Source organism: Lotus japonicus, chromosome 1 (assembly GCF_012489685.1).
Source record: "Lotus japonicus ecotype B-129 chromosome 1, LjGifu_v1.2".
Classification (NCBI taxonomy): domain Eukaryota; kingdom Viridiplantae; phylum Streptophyta; class Magnoliopsida; order Fabales; family Fabaceae; genus Lotus; species Lotus japonicus.
The window spans coordinates 87,321,544-87,345,639 of NC_080041.1; the positions used below are offsets into that span (position 1 = coordinate 87,321,544).

Below are 24,096 nucleotides of genomic sequence, written 5' to 3' on the forward strand. Positions count from 1 at the left end.
TGGTCATCTTTGTTTTTAGTACTTTTTTTTATAAGGATGAAGAGATATTTGTCAATTCCACACAATGTTATTTCTTTCTAACAAAGAAAAACTTTATTTTGATCTCTGGTAAACTGTCTCCAAACAGTGTTAATGTGCTTCGAAGAAGGAAAATTGTGGCATCACATATTGATTGGGTTATCTCAGTAATTCAGATTCTCACTCAGGAATAAGTTTATAGTAGTACATTTGTAATGTATGTCCATTTAGTGATAAGAGTTTTATTTTTTCTAAATTAAATAATGATGTTGGAAGAATTATTTTTCTTACTATTTAGTCATAAAATTCCAACATCACATTAATATGAAGACATGAGACATTTTATATTTGTACTACACGAGGCTGGTGAGGCTGAAAGATACACCTCTCTTACACAGCTAAACTTTATCTTCATCCTATCTAATCGTGCTAAAGTTTCTGTCATTGATATTGATTTCTATACAAATATGAGCACCTACTCAATTTGAGAAAAATAATATTTTACACATAGAAGAGTACCCTGAAGATTCCCCTTTCCTTCAAACCAATATGTGAGGTAAGTTTAGTATGGAATGTACGTATTTAAGCTGCATTTGCCTAAAACAATAATGCTAGATCCTCCCACTTGTTTCTTTTACTAATTCTCCTAATTACTAAAAGAAAGTATTGAATGTTGTTAGTAAACAATATTGAATGGATTTACTTCTACATTTTTTAAGTAATAGGAAGATTTCTAGCAGATAGCATTGTCAATCTTAGAATGGAGCATAGTATTCGAAAAAAATGCACTTGGATGGGGCGGACTGTAGGCGCAAATGCAAACGACTTGTAAGTTGATAGCTCAAGGTCCACTGTGTTGCCATCTCTGACTCCTTCATTTGCCTCAAGATTCTAGCCTGCAACAAAAACAGCTGATAAGTTTTTGGACCCAGATCTTGGGAAGAAGCAAAGCTTTGAAACATAACTTAATTCTATTATTACCTGAAGACGTTTCCCAAGCTGGACTTCAACATCTGTACCGAATGATAAATTACTGGCAAGTAACCTGAAAGGATCTGCAGCAGGATCAGCAGAAACTGAACTTGGTATCTGAGGTGAGTACACTAGCTTCCACCTGGCCTGGCCAAATTCTCCCTCCCCTTCTATTCGCGGCATTAACTTTTCAAGAGTAGCAGTTGCAAGCTTTTCAAATGCAAGTCGGCCATTGCCTTCCAAAATCGTTTCTGCTAACTGACTCTCAAACCTTCTGGCAGCCTGCGCAGGTGAAAACAATTAATAACACCATGCTTCCTAATGATCAAATCATGAGAGCGTTGATCTTTCCCAAATGAAACTATTGGCTGACTTCACAAACTAAAAATAGTTGGACACAAGACCAAGTTCTGGGCTCCAAATGAATCAAGCTAATGGATAGTAGTATCTTTACCTCAATATGTGACAGAGCATCCTGTTCCACAGGGTCCTGCCAATTGCTAGCCCGGCTTTGAATCCTATATTGCCACCCAGATCCAACCAAGGCTAAATCTAGCATAGGATCTAGTCCATACTCAGGCTCAAACTTCGCAGTGTTCAGATGCTCTTTCTTTAACCTCACCTTCATTTGAAATGGATTTTATCAAAATAAACAATGGGTAAAAAAATGTTAGAAGCCGAACCAAAGTAGACCTAAATCTCTTTTGCATGCAGACCAAAGAGCACTTATTGGAGCTTATCTATTAGAAAAAGCACTAGATAAGCTCCAACAAGTGTTCTTTGGTCTACATGCAAACAGGCTCCTAACCTCGGAGGAACTGGAAGCTAATATTCATGAGTTGAAAAATAAAACACTACACGAACCTGTGTTGCAACAAGCTCAACTTTACCGTTCTCGAATACCAGTGTACCCTTAGGTCTTATATATTTGTGATGGGCGATACCATTCAACTCAAGCTCCCCACTAACAGCGAATTTAAGAATCAAAGGATAAACTATATTCAACTCAGGTCCAAGCATTAGCTTCAAATCACTTAGGTGGAATTCTCTGTGTGGTTTTATCTGCACTTGCTCCCTGTCCTTTTCTACATGAGTTGACTCATTGACTGCCATGTGATTTATTTTTTTAGACGATAAGTATCATAGTATACTAAAAGAACAGTTATTCTGAAAAATATAACATGATCAACTCAACTCATTAATCAACAACATTGGCACATAAGTAAGATCAATCAATCAGATGATTGATCCTGGCATATCCTAAGGTATACAATGAATTACATTAGCACAGTCAAAATTAGTTGACAGTATTCTTTTATTCTTTAGACTGCAATATGAATACCAGGAACTATGTTCTACTTCTTGCTCTTCCTTGCAATGAGGTTATCTCTAATAAGAACACAAATAACCTGAAGTTAATCACCTATTACTTCGACAGCCGACCTATTTTGCATCTGTATAAGGAACAATATCAAAATTACCTCTACTGTCATAGGTCAACCCTTTCGCATGATAAAATTTAATGTATTTCAAGATTCCAACTATTGTATCCCAATGAATTCCACAAGGAAAATTAAGAAATTGGCTCACACTACACTTGCAGCAAAAGATGTTGAGCCTAGTTAAAGTTAAGATAATTCAACTTTCCGACTAGGCTCTGATATATCCAAGGTCTAAATAGCCCCCCCTTGATTTGGCAGAAGTTTTACATTGGGATCCATAAAAGTATTAATTGATTTACACTTTACAATCTAACATTCTTGTTTCCTCCAAAATATTAATAGCATAATTTCTTGTAGTCAAATGCAAGAAAGCATTGTAGTCATCTCAAGTCTTTGGTTTAGGAGTGTTAAAAACAAGGCATTTAATATCATCAATCAATGAGGAAATGTAGGCAATACTAATGTTGTGGAAAGTGAAGTGAGAACTTATCAATTTTGGTTATAGATATATCATAAGGAAACAGACACATGCTAAACTGATAAACAGGTGCAGTATTACCAGGGCTAGAGGACTGAGAATTTCTGGTCGTCAAAGAAGCAGGTCCTGAGCCAAAATGCCGTGACATATATCCTGTAGCAAATGCTTGACTAACACCACCAGCAGGAAGCACAGACCTATTTGAAGTGAATCTATTAGAGGCACCACCACTACCCCTATCTTGGGGCAAATATACTTCTCCATGACTAAGTTTAATATTTCCAGAAATGATTGGTTGCAAAATGGAACCAGTTATTTCCACCTGGGAGTCGACCTGGCCACTGAAAAAAGCAAGATATTTGTTTCAATAAAGATCATGTGTAAACAAAAACATTAGAATTCGGGTTAGACCTAACTCTACCCAAAAAGCTAGCTTAGGGATGGGGGTTGCCCGACCCTTTATAAACACTTATTTGGCCATATCTCTAGTTCATGGGGGACTTCTCAACAAACACACCCTCATGCCTAGGTCTGGACATCTGGAGTTTCGAATTTGCAAGAATGAACATCTGCAGGTGGCTGGTCTTCAATAAATGGATCTAGGATAGACTCTGATACCATATTAGAATTCGGGTTAGACCTAACTCTACCCCAAAAGTTAGTTCAGAAGTGAGAGTTTCTCTACCCTTTCTAAACACTTATCTGGCCATATCTCTAGTCAATATAAGACTTTTCAACAAAAAAGTTACATTATGCCAGAAGGCAGTAATGTTTTAGGCTTAATGGTTACATAAGCTACACACACCAATGAATAAGGCATAACTTGGTCCTTTTCTTCAACAAGTTAAGAAAGAAACCTTATATCTTTTGCCTGCACTTCTAGAACTTCACACTTCAACTCAATCTTGTCATGAAGGGCTGCCTCTCTAGTTCTGAGAGGAAGGTTCCCTTTTACAAGAAGCTTTCCTTTTCTGCCCAGTCTGCTCTCCAGTGAGATGATAGAAAACCTGTTTGATTTAATGTTAACAGTTCCACCAAAGTTGGTCAGTGGCTTTCGGAACACTGGTGAAGATATAGACACCCTGCGGAATGATGCATGTCCATTAAGCAATGGTTGATCAACTGTACCTCTGACCTATTAACTCAATCCAGATGATAAGATTTAGAGAAGTAATAATGAAACAAAAATATATATAAAAATTTTGTATTAAACTCAACCACCTCAAGCTTGACATCGGCATTTCCATGAAGCCAATTGGCATAAGGAGATAAAGCTGCTACCAGCATCATTCCCCCATCTTTTATATCAGCATCGACCCTGACTTCTCCAACATCTAAACTTTGCCAATTTAAACCTTTAAGGCTTTCTGATAATTGAGAATTCCAACCTTTTTCATTTCTGTCTTTAGAAACATTCTTGTCTCTGGCATCATCGGCGGCCACTTTATTCTTCTCCTTCACCAAATCAGGACTCCAAGTAGCCCTACTATTATCTAATTCTGCATCTTGTTGTAACTTGTTATTTTGAACAAAAGTAACAGGAATACTTCCTTGAATTAGCACGTGACCATTTTGTATTACAGGTTCAAACTTTGCATTGAATAGAAACCGGCTGGTTGAGGTTAGAGAAGCAACAACTTCTGCTCGTTCAAGATCTATTCCACCAATGGCACCATCTAGGAGCCTTATTTGCACATCACATTCTGGTTTTGTTAAACTTCCTCTAAGATCTCCTTCCATATGCAAGATACCCTTAATGGGTGCTAACAATTGCCGCAAAGAATGGACAACATCTGTTGTTGTAGATTCAATGATCTGAACTATAGTTGGGACTAGACTAACAGGAAGATTTAAGACAGCAAAATGAAGGTTGGTTTTAGGCCCTAACAAAGTTCCATCAGCATGAATGGTGGCATTATCCTCCTGGATAAAAAAATTCTCCAGGTGCAGACCATAATCATTACCGTAAGCACCTACTGCCACGACGCGCTGAGCTTTGTAGTCTCCCAACTCCCAATCCTCGCCATGAAAATTAAACTCTGCCTGAAATGATATCAAATAAAAACTTTAAATGCCAGTATTCAAAAAGAAGATGATTTCTGCCGAGTCTCAGTAAAACAAAGATAATTTTTACCAGGGTGTCTCCACTCCCTCCACCACTTGCATCAAGAGAACCATGCCAGTATCCTTTGGGTTCAGATAAACCGAGCAGACTTAAATCTTCATGGACAACATCATATGATGGGGCAGTATGCCTCCTTATTATCTGCGAGTTGAATACCGTAAATGAAGATGAAACTTCAGCTTTTGTTGTGAATATCATTAGGATCAAATAAAATAAATATCACATGCACACTTCAAGTTATGAGCACAAGCTCAGAAGCATCAAGTATTGTTGCTGTTGAAAGGAAAATAATATACAAAGATCTTTTGATAATACCTCAAGCAGTTCTTCAGGGCTTGTCGAATATATCCCCACTGACTGCAAACTTTTAATAAAAAAATCCTACGGACAAGTGACATGGAAACATGCATAATCAGTATCTTTTTTTCTTCAAAAAATTAACATACAGGATGAACAACGGAATTTTAGGCGAAGGATACAACAACAAACATTAGACTATTATCTTCCACTCAATGTCTCTATATATGTAGTAAATAACTTACAAGCAATGAAGTGTTTTGTCTTATATAAGATCATATCCAATATATTATATTGATACATTTTTATTCTGTTTTCTTTTTTCCTCTTTTTATACCTTAAAGGCTAAATCCTATAATTTCATCATGCAGGTTCGCAGACAATACAATACAACCACAGTCAAGGCTTATCCCACTAGATGGGGTTAGCTACTTGCAGACACAATGGGAGTGGGGGAGGAGGGGCATGGAAGTCAAAGTATATTCAAATAAATTTGAAATTTTTAAAAGAAAAAATCAATTATGAGTTTATGCCTATATGTAAGGATAGTCATTAGCTAGGTATCTTAATCAACGTTATGACTATAATCCTAAAATTAATTATCACTATATCTAACCACCAAAGACATATAAAGCTAAATCCAACCTTTGATCTTGAAACAATTGCAGGATCTGTACTTCTAGAAAGAAGCCTTGCAAGAGGAAGCATCTCAGCAATTTCAGCTTTACGAACTTCAAGTTTCATTCTCCATCTGCCCATGGAGGATACAACACTACCAAGATTGCCAGACACTAGCCTATTTAAAAAGCCATTCCCTTTTCCATCAACAGGGTTACAGTTGAGAGTGCCAGGCAACACATATTCACCTTGAAGTTCATAATGACTGTAGCTTTGCTGGAAAATAATTTTTTCAATGGTGATCTGAACAATAGTACATCAACAGACAATCAGTATCACAAATACATAGTGTCAAGCACAGTATCAGAACAGTTTTAGCAGTGCCATGTACCAAAGCATAATGGCATCATTACTACAACAAAACATTGAGTTCACAAAACGGAAGTCATTGAAGTATTGCCATTATAAACAATCTTATGATTCATCGTAGAAGTTATTCAACCGAGCACTAACGGTTTTTGTTAATATTAAAGGGCAATTCCAATGACTCAATTATTAAAAGATGAGAATCCTGGAAGATTAGAACCTGTCAAATGATAAATAAGTGGTAAACAACTAGAAGAAAAACACAACCACACACGCCTCCATATGCTCATGGCCAACTCTGGCCAAACAGACTTCTCAGTTAATTCTCTGGAGACTGGAGAGCAAAAAGTGGTAATTGGTAACTCAAATCAGATGAAAAGTACAAGAATGGTCTTAGGTACTCACGACATCTCCACTCCACCTAGCTGCCACATCTAGAGCTTCACCAAGAACACCACTGAATTTTGGTTGAAGTACAGATAGGATTCCATGTCCCCTTCTTTTTTTAAGATTAAACTCGATTTCTGCCTGAAAAGAAAATGCCACAAGCCTAAAACACCATATATTATTTTCATTACATGACAACTCCTTGACCAAGTCATGATTAAAGCAGGACTGAAAAGAAAAGGCAGCAACAAAATTGATAGAAAATTCAAATTTTCACATTAGAATTAATCTACCCTAAAACTTATGCAACCGTCCATCTCTCCTCTATCTACATATTGCTAGTAAATATCTACACAATTACAGAAAGGAGAGTTCCCATTTTCTGTTCACTTTCTTTTTCAAATATAGGACATAGTCACCATTTTAAACATTAAAGTAACCACAAAGCCCATCTCTTACATCCAATTCCTACTTTTAGGGAATTTTATTTCTATGAATTATGGTTTGATGTCAGTTTTCAAATATAAAAAGAGGAAAACTGTTATGTTATAAATAACTAAATAAAAGTAGATTCTTTTTACACCATCGCAGGTAAGGGTACTTCTTCTCGTATGAATAAAAATATTTTTGGGCCTTTTCCTACAGCTTGAGATTTTGGGATGTTGTCCTTCACATGGATTAGAACCTATTGTTTTGCCTCCATCCTTTAAGTCCAATGATCTTTTACACAAATGGGCATGATATTAAGTTATTAAGTAATATAAGTATAACCATTGCTTGGCTGTCTTCTAGCAGATTAAGATTTCGAGATTGTTACTAACTACTAATAATCACTGCTTGGCCACAAAGTCTACCCCTTACATTCACTAGCTATAAAAAAATCCAGGGCCAAACCTGAAGAAATTTTTTCCTATAAAACAGAATGGTGAAAACCTTGTCTCATCTCCCTCTGATAAAACTGGGTCAACTTCATGTGTATACGACGGTACAGCAAAGGATGAGGATAATAGAGATACAAAAAAGTCAAAATGGTAAATATGAGGGCTTACCCTCTGTATGGTTCCCCTGAGAGAAGCAAGCTCCAGCTCATCTAGTGGAAAATTCTGTATCTACAAGTATACATAAGCAAAAAAAGAAAAAAGAAGGAAAAGAATGATTTTTAATATTAACTTCTGGTCTAGTATAAAGTGACCCAAGAATATGCCAGGAGAGAAACAAGCAGAACTTGATTCTAGATTCAAAACTGGACCCAATGTTTGAATGTAGTACCTCCAAGCTAGCTGAATGATATTGTTGGAAACCTACATTGGCCCTCAATTTCCCCTTCTGAAGGAAAATTGACAATAGCTGCCCACTTCGCAGACCATCTTGGTCACTGGGCTCTAGTGGGCTAATAAACTCCACTGCAAGACTTTCATCAGGCCTACCAGAGGCATCCAACTGTATTCCAATACAAAACGGATGTTAGATTAACTGACATGTATATAGAATAGAGCCAAACAATCTGAAATTATCTCCCACAAAGATGGCAAAAATTTACAGACATAAAGATGTCTACTTCTTCACAAAATAAAGCCAATATAATCGCATAAGAAAGTAATTCACAAGGGGGTAAGTTGACCTAGACTTCAACTATATGTTGATATCAATCATTTCTCAAAAAATAACAAAAATCATAAGGTTAGACCACTGAAAAACCATTCTTAGTTTCATGCTCAAGAAGATTTTTATCGTAAAGACTTCAACTTTTTCACTTCTTGAAAAAAAAAAACTGGATTATAATTTGGTGCTATTGATCATATGACTCCTTATTACCCACAGTTCTGGTCCTACCCTTCCTTTGGTAAATATCACATTAATGCAGCAAATGGCTCTCATCTCCTTGTTGCTGGATGGGGCAATATTCAATTACAACCCTCCCTTCACCTAAACAATGTGCTTCATGTCCCTAAACTTTCTAACAATCATATTTCAATTCATAAACTACACAAGATTTAAATTGTGTCATAACCTTCTTTTACTCCCGTTGTGTGTTTCAGGATGTTGTCACAAGGAAGATAATTGGAATTGCTAAGAAACAAGGAGAGTTATATTATCTCTAGACGAAGGATGATGCGGGTACCTCAGTTAGAATATGCTAAATTCCTAACACCATTCTAGCTCTAAAATCTTGTTACTCAAATTTAGCTACAACGCCTCTTGGACGCCATTCGTTTTCTATGTTAAAATTTATGTTTTCATCTTCTTCCTACTCGAGAAGTGGTTACTTAATAACTGCTGTTTGAGCATAATTTTAGAAGTTACTTACAAAATTAATCATTCTTTAGTAGAATCGTTGCCCAAGATTTTGTACCTAAAAATAATTAAATGATTAAAAGAATCCTTGTCCATGATTATACTTCAATGCAATAAGCCAAGAAGTCTGTTAAACAGATTCATTATCTCAAAATGGAACATGTTTTAGGAAAATAAACTTCTTCATCACCTTGATACACTGAGGAGAAATTCTCAACAATCCAGACAGGTGAGGTGCAAGCATCAATTGGTTCAGTTTGAGACCAGAGATTGAAACCTCACCAACAAGCTGCCTGTTTTTGTCAAAATTTTGTTCCACCATAGTACAATCAGGTTCTAAAACCTTGCCCTGAAATTTGATTCTACCAGTTCCTTTGAGAAGCAAAGGCCTCAGAGAATCCAATGCATAAGTATCCAAACTGAAGAGTTCAAACCCACACATGTGTAAATCGAACTCAACTCCATCAACAGTCAATGGAATGGCTCTTGGTACATGAAACTCTTCTCTTTTGAGGGAAAAGTCATCAGAATAAGATGTTCGTACTTTCATATACAAATCCAATGCAGCTGAAGCAGAATTAACAATAATGAAATCATGTGAGATTATGAGATTTCCTCTAGCATCACTAAAAGACCCTTCTGCTGTAGGTGCAGTCCATTTTATATCAAACCTCCTGCATTAAAAATATATTATGAGAACACAATTGCAATAATGGATGGGAAAGAAGTATTCAAAAATATATGGGCACATGCTAAACTTGAAGAGATATGTATACATGATCACAAAGGGGTGAAAGGTAACAGCAGATGCATGATTATATAATAAGCAATAATATTGCTGAATCTTAATCAATTGAAAACAATTATCAAAACTAAAACAGGATAATCTTACGGTCTTTTAAGAGATCCCGAAAGTTTTGACTCTCCATGTATAGCCCCTAAATTAAGTGGCAACAGATTATGATAATTGGGAACGTAACGAAGCATGATTTTTTCAAGGGCTAAACTTCCGGAGCAGTTTAAATCTATTGCTGTCTCATCCTCCTCACCCTGACAACAAAATAATGTGCATTAGCAGGGGGGGTGACTCCAGAAAGAAACAGCGAGAGAGCAAACAAATCAGAAAAGATATTCATATTCTGAAGTTCATTTTAGCCAAATCAACCGAACATACTAATTTCCTGATTAGTGTGAGAGTCACTCATTTGGTGTGTGATATACTTCATTGTGTCACATGGATTATGGAAGGCATATAGCTCACAAGGAATGAATTACCATCATTAGCAAACAAATGTCAGAAAATGCAAATATTTATTGATAAAACCCCAAATTGGCACATAAGTGAGTGATTAGTGAACATGGTGATCCGAAATTACATAAATAAGCTACTGGATCCAAGAAGTTTCTCACCCCCCCCCCCCTCTGAAATAGTAACAAATAAAGGGTCATAAAGTAAGCATAACAATGGCGAATGCTATCAGGATGTATACCTCTGGGCATATCCAAGCAGTCCCAGCCCCCTGAACTTCCCCACCATCCACAAGGCTTGCCCTAATTCCATATAAATCTGCGACCTGTGCATGCAGCATAAGGTTTACCACTTACCCGAATATAACATTCTTAAAGAGATTAAGAGAGGAGTTGAGAAATTGTTTGTGTGATTTCACTAATCACTCTGCAAACTTAGGATTATATATACATTAAAGAATTAACGACAGTGTGATATTTACATGCATAATAAAAAAGATGAAAGCATTTCCTAGAATACTAGTTTTAGTGCTACTTGAAATTAGTTACTAATTCAAGACTATGTAAATTCCAACAAACATAATACTTAAACAATAAGTCACTACTCTGAACATACCACTTCCAACTTACACAGTTATCGGTGTTGAAAGTAAAATTGGCAGATACATATGAAAATGGTATACAATCAAATGCTGCCAATGCACCAATCTCTTTAAATTTAGCAAGTGCTTCAGATGCTACAGATGCAGGAGTTTCAACATGTGAAGAAGAGAATGTCCTGGAAACCATTCCAGTGCCCACAAATATAGGAGCACCCAATGGGCCTTGACAATTAAACAGAGCAGTTACTGATCCTGCTACCTGCAAAGAAATGAAAAATACAAGGTTTTGTATTGGATTATAAAAAACTCTTTTTGGGTAGGAAATTGATATTGACCTTAGAGTTGTTAGCCATGCCTAAATTTTGAATATCTAGAACAAGTCATAGATACCTTTACATAATTTTTGGGAAATCTACACTATATCAGATGCAAGTAAGTTAGTGCACCAACCTAAAGAAAAACATACCGGGAACAGGAGTGATCTCATATTGAAAGTTCTCATCAAGGCATTCACTTCAACACCAGGTACCTGGAAACTTAATGAACAAAGTATTAGAGGGCAGAAGAAAAAAATCCAACTATCTATGTCAAATAAACTGTAAATAGTCTTGCCATTTGGACAGAGTTTTACTACACTCTCTCATTAAACAGTTCCATAAGCAATATCATTAATATCAACTGCAGTTTTGCACATCAGGCAAGAGCAGACTGGTTTACTTTACATCACAAGGCTCACTGAAATTCATCTTATATTAGGACACAAGTACACAACTTTGAAAGATATGGGGATGGTTCTGAGTGTCAGACATGAACTCGATCAGGTGTTCAATATGAAGAACTTCAAGTTGGATTATACAAAATACAGGCTTTCAAAATTAAAACAATAAGAGAATGCTTAAGGGATTATTAAGGAAAAGGAATAGAATGAGATTAACATACAGTTATTTGAGTATTTAATGATGGAACAGAGGAAAGTTTTCCATTCCATTGTTTGGAAATGAACCGAATGGTAAGGAGATTTGTAGACATTAAGTTGGTTCGATCCAATTCCAAACAGAGGCAAAGAGGAAGAAAAATAGAAGTATTGGATGGAGTGGAACAAAATAGGTTCCATTAAGTTCCATTCCACCCTAAACAGGCCAAAGAATAGTAAGTAGTGTCATTCCATAGTCCATACTGTCATGAACCAATTATCCCAAAAGGACGATGAATGGTTTTTATAACACGGCCCCTGACGCAAGAGCACACTTGGGCTTGAAGTGTGGACAATGCACGAGCTCACCTACCATGTGCTGAAATAAATAGAGGCTCTGATACCATGTCTAGAACCAATTATCCCAAAAGCTTAAGCTTTTGGGTAAAAGATTCTGAATGGTTCTTATATTATATTTCTAACACATACTATCCATTTTCATCAATCCAAAATAGCCTGAGGCTTTATGATGGTTGGTTCCTTGACATGGCATCAAAGTACCTTCCATCAAGGGTTCAATAGTTTAATCCTTACAGCCAGCAATCTTCATAATTTTTTTATAAATTCTCAACAGAAACTAAGGTGGGCCCATACATTGTCCACGCTTTAAACTGAAAGGCTTTTTGATGAAGGGATGACAAAGAATAGCTTAAAGCCCAGTTGTTTCTTGACAGAAATCACATTCAGAAACAAGTCTATTGTGACTCCAAATTATGGAAGAACTTTCCAAGCACTCATAAAATATTCTAACTTTCAAAGATGACTTCTTGAATAAATTATTTCTTAGTTAGAGAGACCTATAATCTGAACCGACTCTCACATACAAAGAAACACATATCAGATTACAAGTACCTGAAACATAAGATGATATTCCCCCTCCTCAGGATGAATTCCAAAATCTCCTGATCCTTCAAGAGGAATGCTTCCAAACCAGCCACTTGCATTGTGTAAAAATATTCTTTGACCACGAAAACACAACCTTGCTGATATGTTCTGGAACAACAAAGTGAACAAACAGACAAAGTACAGAATACATAAGGGAATAAAAACACAATTTTAATCTCAAGTGTGACCACTAGAGATATATTTAGTATGGTCGCAGATCAATATTTGATATTTGATTGACAATACAGTAGTCACCACTAATCAACAGTTACTTCGATACAGTTGTACTCATTACCTGAAATGACACTTAAAACAACAAAATTTGTACCAACAATCGCAAGTCTCAAAAGTACAATTAATGTAAACCTGAAACAGGATATTGATACCAAAACCAGAACCCTGTATGACTATTGGATAACACAATCTACAACACAACAAAGATGACCTATTAAATTACCAAGGAAGTGTGAACTATATGCACCGGTTGAATATAAAATTTAGAACATCTTGGAGCAAGGAGAAAGAAAACAGGAAATCAAACACTAAGTTCATATAAACCAAAACATCAAGAACAAAAGCCTTCCCAACCCAAATCCAGTCATACAAACTCAGAGCAGAAAGCCCTCTATAAATCCTTTTTGAAACAAGAGTAAGTACACAATTTTCTCAATGAGAGATATATTTATGCACTTTTAGTCATTGGAAGTTTAGTTACGTACACAATGATCCCTGAAATTCTACAAGTATTAACAAGTTAGTTTGGGTTTGGATTTCCGTTGAACTCAACATGGATCCACGTTCAACGTGGCAAAGTTTTGCTTATCAGGTCTACATTAAACTCAACGTGACAAATTCTAGCTTCTCCGTTGATATATTGAGCTAGGTGAAATCACGTTAGCGTTTGAAGCAAGGTCAAACCAGCATACACTTAGGCCTTCCGTCAACAGACCTTCAAAAAACCGAACAAAGAAGCTGATTTGGGACGTTAAGTGCACACGTGTCTCCAACATCCCATGCATGCATTTCAATTAAGGTTTATAGAAACTTGATTGTGTTTACAGGGGACCAGGGACGGACCCACGTTGCTAGCATATGGGGCAAATGACCCCACGTCTTTTTTACTGGTACTTCATACTATATCATAAAATCATAAAATAGGAATAAAACATTACAATGCCCCCACATATTTAATGAATGCCCCCATACTTTGTCAATTTTACCTCTAGTGCCATTGAAAGATCAATTTTTGTTGTGTTGATCCACTACATTTTACTTGTCCACTTTATAGAAGAGGCTGGGATTGCCAATTAATAATGTGAATAAACCGTGACAATGGTCAATGGGTCCTGAGTTTTTTTTGTTTGGTTACACTTTAAAAATGAGTACTGGTTTCTAGTTTGTTTTTTATTGTCTTTTTGTGATTTTCTTAGGTGCTATAGTGTTTTATAAATTGATAATATCAATAGGTGGTTAGTTAAAGTGATACGTGCTTAAAAATTACCTCATGCGAAGAAGGTTTGTAAACATATAATAAGATAAATTAATAATATTCACATATTTATATTTATAATATTCTGAAACTAATTGAATAGTGAATATTTAAAATTTTATTGGGGCGTTTATTTTTTATTCTATCAAACTTTTTAATAGTTTTTTTTTGACAACCTTCAAACTTTTTAATAGTTATATGTTATATTTTTACTGCTTGAAATTTTTATGCGCATATTGCCCCCACGACATAAAATTTCTGGATCCGTCACTGCAGGGGACTATTTTGTAGATAACAAACTTATAAGGACTACAAGCGCACAATGCATATCTTTCAAAAACCAAACTGTGTATTGGCTTTAAAAGAATGTTTTTGATTCTTAGTGACAAGTTGCTTGTAAGACAAACAAGTATAGCTTCACAATCTACAATCCTAAGACAAGATTCTGTTTTATTGTCTCTCATAAGCAGCCATGAAGTCAGGCTCAGTCTTGCTACACCAAAGCTTCTAACATTTCCATTATGATAGAAAAAGACATAATATATAAAGCTCATCAGACATGTGTCACATTGATATAAAGTATATTTTTGGTAAGCAAAAATAAAATAAATGTAAAGGCTCGGTTTCCTTTCAAAAGAATAATAAATATATCACAAATGAAACATGTCAAAAAGGGACTGCACAAAGCATTCTAATACAGATGAAAGGAAGACATACAGAAAAACACGATGGAGCATCTAATAGTTCGAAGTTCAATCCTGTCACATCAAGCTGTCCATGAAGATTTGGAAAAGTGTCACCCTTTGACATGCACAACTGAACCTAACATAGGGAAACAATATATCAAACAGGTGGAAGTCATATCAATTCCAGAATAACTAGCCAGTAGCAGCATGCCATTACTATGATAAGTATAAGACAGGATGAAGAACTTGATGCAACATGGAACCTACAAAGTTCCACAACCTAAGCCAAAAGATATACCACTTCCTTATCTATGAAATTACATGAGTTCAATGTCGAATAATCTACTGTGTAGTTGAATCTACATATCGAAACAGTTGAGGAAGGAGCTTCCATTGACAGTACAAACATAAATTACAAAAGACTTATTCATATGAGCACATGACTAGTAAAAAAAGGCTGGAAGTGGACATAACACAACTTCATTTTAAATAGCCAAATAATCAGATTACAAACAGGGATGCCATGTCATAATTCCAATCCAATGGAAAAGGCATGTTTCTAGGACCTAAAAGTAAACCAAAAACATGTCACTGAAACCAGAAAGTTAAAATTCATTTTGTTATGATACAAAAAGAAGATATCTATTGACGAAAGAAAAAATAACAGCCAATTATTGGACCATTAACTAAAAAGTAATTTTTCCAGTTCAGGCAGCAGATTTTAGGCTTATAGTACGCTTAAAATCAGGGAAGAGTATTATTTACCAACTATACTACAATTCCACAGATAACCATTCCCCTAACTGAAACTAAAAACAATCTTACAGCACTTACAATAGATTTTGAAACTAACAAAACTTAGGTTAGAGAAGCACCTCACCACTGGTCCTCCCTTTAGACCATTTAATTGGAATTTCTAGGATCCTCTCAAACAGCTGCATTGACTCAGTCCAGACATAAAATACATAAGCGTCCATACAAATTAAATGGCATAATACGAAGATGACAAATTTTGGACTTAAAATTACTATATACCTTACCGGAACAAAAAGATTGTCAACTTTCAAATTAGAATGCCATGTCTGCTCAATAGTATCAACAAAAACATTGGCAGACAACCAGCCACCATCCTCGCATATAACACCTGACCTCCATGTCTTGCAATTTCCACTCAATTGTGCATATATACGGCTGTAGTCGTTATGAAACTTCACATGGCCATTGACATTCTCTATCTCCCTAAAATTAAGACATAAGAACATCTAAATCTATCACAGATTATCTTTTTTCGAAATAAGAGTTCAGTTTCCAATAGAGAAGCTTCTCTTTTGTATTTACAACCATTATGACTTCAAATCCCAGCTCAAGCTTATATTCAATAATGAGAAAGATTCTGCTAAAAAAATTCATACATGCACCTTTTAAACGTGAAGATTAAGTACAATTCATAACAAATTAAAAAAAATTCTGCATCATTGGAATGAATTCAATTCAAGATACAAGTGATATAACTAGTTAAACGGTCAGACAATAAGCTATACCAGCATGACTGGCCAAACCAGGGAATCTTTCTAATGTTGCAAAAGCTATGTCCAATTTGTATTGAGAACAAACTTCAACCATCATTACTTTATAAACATTAACTGGTTTAGACTAGTGTATTCTTGCTTAACAACAGTTTCAGTACTTGATATAATAAGAAAAAAATGTAATTATATCATGTCCATGTGCCTCTCCAGAAGAAGCTCAAGTATAACTCACAAATACATGCATATAATAAAAACAAAAGAAGAACGAAAAAGGAAAATCTAGAATTCCTGAAAGAGGCACATAGGAGCAACTAAATGTAAAGACCGATAATAGAATGACTAAGGGATTCTAAGCAACCTATGCCAGGGATTGGGAGGGTTTCTGATCAGATACAAATACAATATAACAAGTTATTCATACCCCTAGCTTTCTTCTAAGTTATCAAACATGTCAACTGAATATCCACACTTTCAGAAGGTCAATTATCATACTGCTAAAGAACAGACCAATCAGCATTAGCAATTTAACTTCTCTAAGCACATATATATTATTAAGTCATAAGTAGGTCAACAGGGGTGTTCATTACTTCATGCATCAAACAATAAATGATAATAGCTCTCACCTAACTTCCCTGTCGCCGTATGCAAGTAGCATCACAGTTGCACCTCTGAAATGAACAGAATCCAATGTAATAGGAAGAGTGTTAGTACGGCCTTCAGACTGCAGAACATTTACCCCATCTACACGTTCTGCGACATCCTCATTAGACTCACAATTACTCTCTCCTCTTGTCTGTAAATTTAGATCACTTACAGTTTTTAAGCAATCTGAATGGTCACTAACATTTTCATTAACTGATGGAGACCAGGTTTCCAGATCTGTGGATTGTGTTCCATTGTGGTTATCATCACCTCTATTACCATCACCACTGGCAACAGATTCTGGTATTCTTCTGTCCACTTCACTATTTACCAAATGTGTGCCATGATTAATAGAATGAAAACATCCAGAAGAAGTTGAAGGCCCCCCAAACTTTCCATGTGATTGATCACGATCACAAAAGTATGTATGTGCTGCTAATGCACTGCATTCAAGAATTCTTCTTCTGAGAGCAACACCAGATGCAGAAATGTCACTTCTTGTAGCCTTCCTTTTAAACCTGTGCTCCCAACACCCTTTCATGACTCTGGACCAAGAGTTAAGCCCTGAACCAGGAAACTTCACTCCAAATGATTTTTCCAAATCTGCATGGTTCATATCATAATCAATATCTGTGTCCATGATATGATGATCATGCTTCCCCTCATTTGTACAGAAAAAGGGTCTGGAGCCAGCGGCTTCTATCGAATGACTTCCAATCTCCTCTAAATCATCACCTTGGGAGGGACCACAATGCTGCCCTGAAACAAAGTAACCCTTCTCTGCAGCTTCCCTAGCTGCATCATCCCTTTCTTTTGCCATCCTAACAGCCGCTTCCTCTCGCGAAACCCTCTTCATTCGAGTACGATAATCTATCCCTTCTTCAGTAGACAAGTGCCTCTGAACGCCACCATTCGTCGACGGTACTCCTAACCAACTATAGTCCTTCTTCTGCACAACCAAGATACTTGGATTTGACAAAACTGCATCAACAACCAACTTCCCCCTCCTCAAACTTGCAAGAGGGTGAAGACGAATCTTAACACTAGGAGCCTCCCCACAAGAAAATTCCTCCTTATGAGGCCCAAATGAACATGACTCCAATGTTAAACTCAACGGAGAGATTCTCCTAACCTTACCAAACTGAAAATCACGCTGAATGTACTCACTGATTACCAAACAAACAGAAGGCAATAAACTGGCTTCAACATAATCCTTTGCTTTACTCTTTCCAAACCAAACCAAGAGACACAAACCAGATATAACAACAATGTAAACAGAGGCCCTAAACAAAAGAAGCCCTTTTTTCCACAAACGGGTCAGAAAACTCACGCTTGAAGAAAATGGTGGTTTTTCTTTTCCCCCTGTACATTTCAACCTAGACCCTTTTGTGGAAACAAGGTTTATCCTCAACAAATTTACATTTTGACCACAAAAGGTAAAAACTTGCCTTACTGGGTCACATTGTCTCGCAGATACAGTGAAGCTTTTGCTTTTGTGGAACACCCTTCTCTGCAAATGTTTGGTGTTGATAGTGTCGCTGTATTTCAGAGAAGAATGAAGCTTAAAACCGAAAAATGAGGTGCTCATTGTCTCCTCCTCTTGAACACATAGGCCAGGTAGAAGAGGGACCAAGAAGTTGATCTTCTCAGTCCATTGAAAACTCAAAAGTGTATTCGATGTTGTTTTGTGTTTATGTGCATTGGTTTAAGTGTGGTGAGTAAGACAAGTGTTAAATTGACATTGTATTTTGACGAGAGTGGCTTGTTGATTGTGATGTGAGATGTTGATGGTGGAGATATAACTTGAATTGCAAGTTAATGAGGTGAGAAAAAGAAGAAGAAAAGAACAAGACAAGAGGAATATTTTGTTGCTTGTGTAAATGCATATGGAATGACAAGCTGCACTGTATAGAGTATATTTGCTCTTATCTCATAACCTAAATGTTTAAAGAATAATGGTTTAAAGAATAATCTGTCAAAAAAAAATGGTTTAAAGAATAAGTTATTGGGAAAAAAAATGGATCATTAGGTCCCAAATGAATTGGCTTATTCAAAAAACCTTGTCATCAATAATTTGAAGTAAATGCGTACATAATGAGTTATCTTTTTATATTCTCATAAATATTAATATTCAAATTATAATACATTTTTATTGACAAACATTCCATTCCACTAAACTGTATCATATTGCAATGTGTCATATTGCTAGTCATGCAACCAATATATTCTCCAATATAAAAAATAAATATTCTCATAGTAAAAATTCACATGACATTGTTATGCTATAATATTGTAGTATTTATTTATCTCTTAATTGATATTAAATATGTGGGATCTTACATAAATGTATGATATGTTTTTAAGTTATCCAAAAACAAAGTTATAATATGATGAAATCATGTGAAATGTTGATGATGGAATGTAATCCATACTAACGTGCTTTTCCAATGTATTTTAAATCATTGGGTGCAAGTTATCTGAGATTAATCAAACCATGTTGATATCAATCTCTTTTTACCAGGTGTTACTCCATATTGGGTCAAACCAAAATGTATTTCACACTGATAAAGAAAATATTATTAGCAATGAGGGGTGAAACTTATAATATATTGAACATCCCTTGCAATTTGATTAACACATGAAATTCCTAGTGATGTGTGGAACAAACAACAAATTGTTAAGAAGTAACGGGGTGAGGGGATCGGAGGTATATGGTGAGATGCCTGAGTCTAAATACCACCCATTTCGAAGTAGAAGGTACACGTGCAACATTCCACATACCAGAATTTTCAATTGGAGAAGAAAAATTTGGACAGATTTGAAGGAGGTTAGATGCTATGACTAAGATTTTACTTGCTTGCTAGCTATGTTGACAAAGAATGAGTTTGGCACGCATTGTTTCTTGTGTTCAATACATGCTTCATGAGCTAACAACAATGATTAAACTTATTTACCAAAAAAACAATGATTAAACTTCAGTGAGATACTGCATCAGGATCTGAAGGTTCACCTCAAATTGTGAAGTCTATAACCTTCTATTCTATCACAGCTTCAACTTGCTTGCGTCACACCAAATAAAATTATTCTCATCGAAGCGCACATCAAAAAGGTTGAGTGAAGTGAAGGTAATCAGAATGTGAGATTGAGCATTAGATTGCTCAGTGTGGTGGGTGTCATTGAAGTCAACATCATTCGTTTAAACAAATAAATCCCCCACAACCGAAATCAGAAAATATTTAAATAGTCAATAGTCAAATATTTGTGTAGAATGATGATGGGCATAACAGAAAACAGCTGTATAGTGTTATACTACACAGTATAAGCACACACAAGCTTGATAAAGATATTGCAGGCTGCTATTTATAACCATTGAACCCAAAACAATGACGGGTAAATAAATTGGATCAATTTCACTAGGCTTGCATTACCCCCATTAAAAGCTGCACAACAGTTTTCAGAATAAACTTTAACTTATCTCAGTAAGAACTAATTGTTCAGCCACAAATATGTAGTTCAGGTAACTATTAGAGATAAAATTTTCTGTCCAAAATGGTAAGTCCAAGACAACTGAACAACACTATTTGTCCAAAAAAGCTAGAAGAAAATTTTTCGCGTCCACTTGAATACGACTAGAGTAACCAGAGCCTAAAGCCCACTTGTTTATTCGGCATCATCATATGAACAAGAAATACAAATTCCTGTATTGATGTTAAAAAGCAGGGTTTCTTTTTACCGCACAGGTTGCTGGTTGTAATGGTTCTTCTCCTTTTTCTTTGCTGCAGCAAGCTTTGCATGCCTTGCCGCGGCCTCTTGGGCAGCAGCTTTGGCAGCAGCATCCATTTCTTTGCTGGACTTCTTCTTCTTCAATGAAGCAACCTTCTTAAGACGCTCTTTCACATCCACAGTAGATGCATCCTCCTCCGGGTTTTCAGCCAAATCAGGCCCATTGTTGGTGTCTGAGCTGTTGGGTTGATCTTGAGATTCTTTGACCTCCTTGGAAGCTTTATCCTTCTTCTTCTTCTTCTTAGCATTCTTGGACCCCCCAGCAGCAGTAGTTTCTTTCTTTTCTCCATCTCCATCAGCTTCATCACCTTTCTTATCCTGAGGTGCACCTGCAAAAGCAATTTCACAGTCTTGTTTGAGAAATGATTCTTACAACAATAAAATGCTTAGAGTAATTGCATCCTGACATGCACAGAAATTTCATTTATCTCTGCTGAAACATAAAAACAAAGCTTGAATCCAAAAATTTAGAAGTAAATATAAGAAACCTATTGGTGCAAGAAGAAGAAAACAGAGGAAGATCAGGGAGCAAAATCTAAAAAATTAAAAAGGTTAATGAAGAAGAAAGGCATGCCACAACCAATCAATAACCTAAACTTACAACACAAAACATATGCCACGGCCAATCAAGAACCTAAACACACAGAACACATAATAAACTATAATCCTGAAAAATATGTGGCATAAAGTTCTGCATATTACCTTGCGTCTCATCTTGACCATCAGTACTTTCTTTCGGTGCAACTCCAAAATCAGCTAGAAGAGCCTCAAGTTCAGCAAGCTCCTTCTTCTTCCTCTCCTTTTTGGAGAGCTGCCGTTCTGTTTCCTTTGGAGGCAGAGGAGGAGGGGCAGAAACTTCAGCATGCTTCTTAACCTCAGGTTCAGGTTTCACAGAGTCCTCCGGTTCATGATCATGCTCTTCCTCCACATCATCATCCCCTTCATCGAACATATCTTCCTCACTCTCACTTTCCTGTGAAAATTGTAAGGCATCAACATATAAATAATGCACTATACACTTATGTTGCTGACATCTAGCTCATAAATAACCATTTAATAATAACATTTGAAAGTTTATCATTATTATTATCATTCAAAACTCAAAAGATCTCTAACTGGAAATTATACAACACTCCACAGAACAAACAATCTATTATTTCCAAAGACAAAGCACAAGTATATCAAAACAATAAGCAACTGCAATTGCAGCCACAATGTAAAAGGGTTTTTGAGTCCCCAAACAGTATTGACAACTGACCGCAATTTGCGGAACTAGCGGCTCTACAAAACCACAATTGCGGCCACAGTGCAAAGGGTTTCTGAAACTGCCAAAAGCATTGACAATTGACCACAATTGCCAAATGCAGAATTACAGGCACTATGCAACCGCAATTGCGGCCCCGATGTAAAAGAGTTTTTGAGTCCCCAAACACTATTGACAATTGACCGCAATTTGCGGAACTACCGGCGCTATGCAACCGCAATTGAGGCCACAATGTAAAGGGGTTTTGAATCCCCAACAGCATTGAGAATTAACACCGATTGCCAATTGTGGAATTGCCAGCGCTAAGCAGCCGCAATTGCGGCCAGTCAGCCCCAATGCAAAGGGGCTTTAAGTCCCACAACAGCATTGACAATTCACCGCAATTTGCGGAATTTACTTGCGCATTAAACCTGCTTCGGTTACAGGTCAGTCGGCCACAATGAAAAGGAGTTTTGAGGCCCACAACAGCATTGACCCTTTACCGCAATTTGCGGAATTCACCCGCGCAGCAAACCGGTTTCAACGACAATTTAAATCTCTGATCATCAGGATCCAGGTTTCCCCAGAATAGGCATTACCAAACAGGAAATTCCCTCATTCACCATGAACACCACAGAATTGACATATCACTTAATTGTAAATCCTACCACACATTGACAGTACTAACACCTAACTTCATATTTCTACACAAAACATTTCATTGACAGGCGCAAAAAATGGTTGAATCAATCACAAAAAAAAGTGAACCTTATTCTATCCATTTCTGATTCCACCAAGTTCCCTAACATGCACAAAAAGCAAAAACCCAGATACCCAGTATATGCAACACGATGCAATCGAATCCAACAGAACAAAAAAACACATTAATAAACAAAATAACAGAATTAAAATAAATCCCCGACCTCAAAATTTTCCGGTTTGTCCTTACTGTGATGAGGTTCCGAAACGCCCCACACAGACTGCGGCGGTGCAGTGGTGGCATAGTAGTCATCATCGTCATCGACATCAGCCCAGGAGGTTGCATTCAACGGCGCCGGAGCCCAAAACATCTGCGGTTCCGATTGCGCCGACGACGACGAAGTTTTGGAATTCGATGAGCCCTTGGTCTTGCGGTCCTTATCAGACTTCTTCTTCTTCTTCAAAGTATCGAGCGCAGCGAACACGTTGGTGTTGTTCAACACCAACGAACCCTCGTCCCTCCTGCTTCCACCCCCAACCATGGTTACCTCAAAAAAACCAGAAATGAAAGCGGCAATTCGAGATCTGGGAATGGAGGAAGGAACGAACAGAGTGAGAATTGAAATCGGTGAGAGAGGTGAATCTGGATTAGGGTTAAGTTGAGAGATGATGATGAATGTGAGAGATGGAGGAAACGAGTGTGTGGGTGGAAGAGAAATGAGAGTTGTTCAGAGCGAGCACGCTAGGGTTATAACAAAATGGAGAAGATAACGAAACAATCGCATATAACAGAGCTTTTATAGGAGTTATTTTTTTTATTTTTTTATTTTATATAATTTCATGAAAATTGTGGACGGTGTTTTGTTTGTACTAATTTTTTTTTGTTGTTCACGCCCGACAACAACGAGCCTAATTTTTCGAGACTATGACATCATATATTAAGTGGTAAGTCTCACCCGACAAATCTTTTCTTATATATGCTTTACGCGATTGAACTTTCAACTGAATACTTTTGAAATTTAACTATCTACGAGTTCTGCTCGTTGGTTGTGTTTGTACTAATTGTGTTGTGATTTTTTATTTAATTTAAATTTATCATTATCTTTCTGGATAGAAGAATGCACCTGATGATTCTGGAATATTTTTTTCTTTTTCATTTTGCCGCAAAATGAATGTCGGGGTTCCTTAAAATTGTTGTTTTTGTAAGAAATAGGAATGATTCAATTGTCTTTGTTTGCGTGAAAGTTAAATTGTTCATAAGCAATTAATTAATGTGGACATGTTTGTTTCTTTCAAAATAGTACAGCAATTAGGATGAG

The 24,096-nt window shown here is 36.5% G+C and overlaps 2 protein-coding genes across 2 annotated transcripts; both read right to left on the minus strand.

The window, feature by feature from the left end:
* Positions 1-368: 368 nt before the first annotated feature.
* Positions 369-18,814, minus strand: LOC130727434 (protein TIC236, chloroplastic-like). Its single transcript, XM_057578562.1, has 23 exons — positions 17,034-18,814; positions 15,922-16,120; positions 15,757-15,816; positions 14,913-15,017; positions 12,674-12,814; positions 11,315-11,377; positions 10,877-11,107; positions 10,489-10,572; positions 9,891-10,048; positions 9,189-9,672; positions 7,973-8,143; positions 7,753-7,812; positions 6,722-6,844; positions 5,978-6,253; positions 5,351-5,416; positions 5,045-5,176; positions 4,132-4,953; positions 3,768-4,045; positions 2,992-3,251; positions 1,855-2,096; positions 1,445-1,612; positions 1,000-1,272; positions 369-914 (listed from the first exon to the last, which is right to left on the minus strand). The coding sequence occupies exons 1-23, from the start codon at positions 18,638-18,640 to the stop codon at positions 774-776; spliced, it is 6,144 nt and encodes a 2,047-aa protein (XP_057434545.1). The 5' UTR covers positions 18,641-18,814; the 3' UTR covers positions 369-773.
* A 1,689-nt stretch (positions 18,815-20,503) lies between these two features.
* LOC130727436 (uncharacterized) lies at positions 20,504-23,548 on the minus strand. The gene is made up of 3 exons (XM_057578564.1): positions 23,002-23,548; positions 21,538-21,808; positions 20,504-21,164 (listed from the first exon to the last, which is right to left on the minus strand). The coding sequence occupies exons 1-3, from the start codon at positions 23,317-23,319 to the stop codon at positions 20,782-20,784; spliced, it is 972 nt and encodes a 323-aa protein (XP_057434547.1). The 5' UTR covers positions 23,320-23,548; the 3' UTR covers positions 20,504-20,781.
* Between the last annotated feature and the right edge of the window lie 548 nt (positions 23,549-24,096).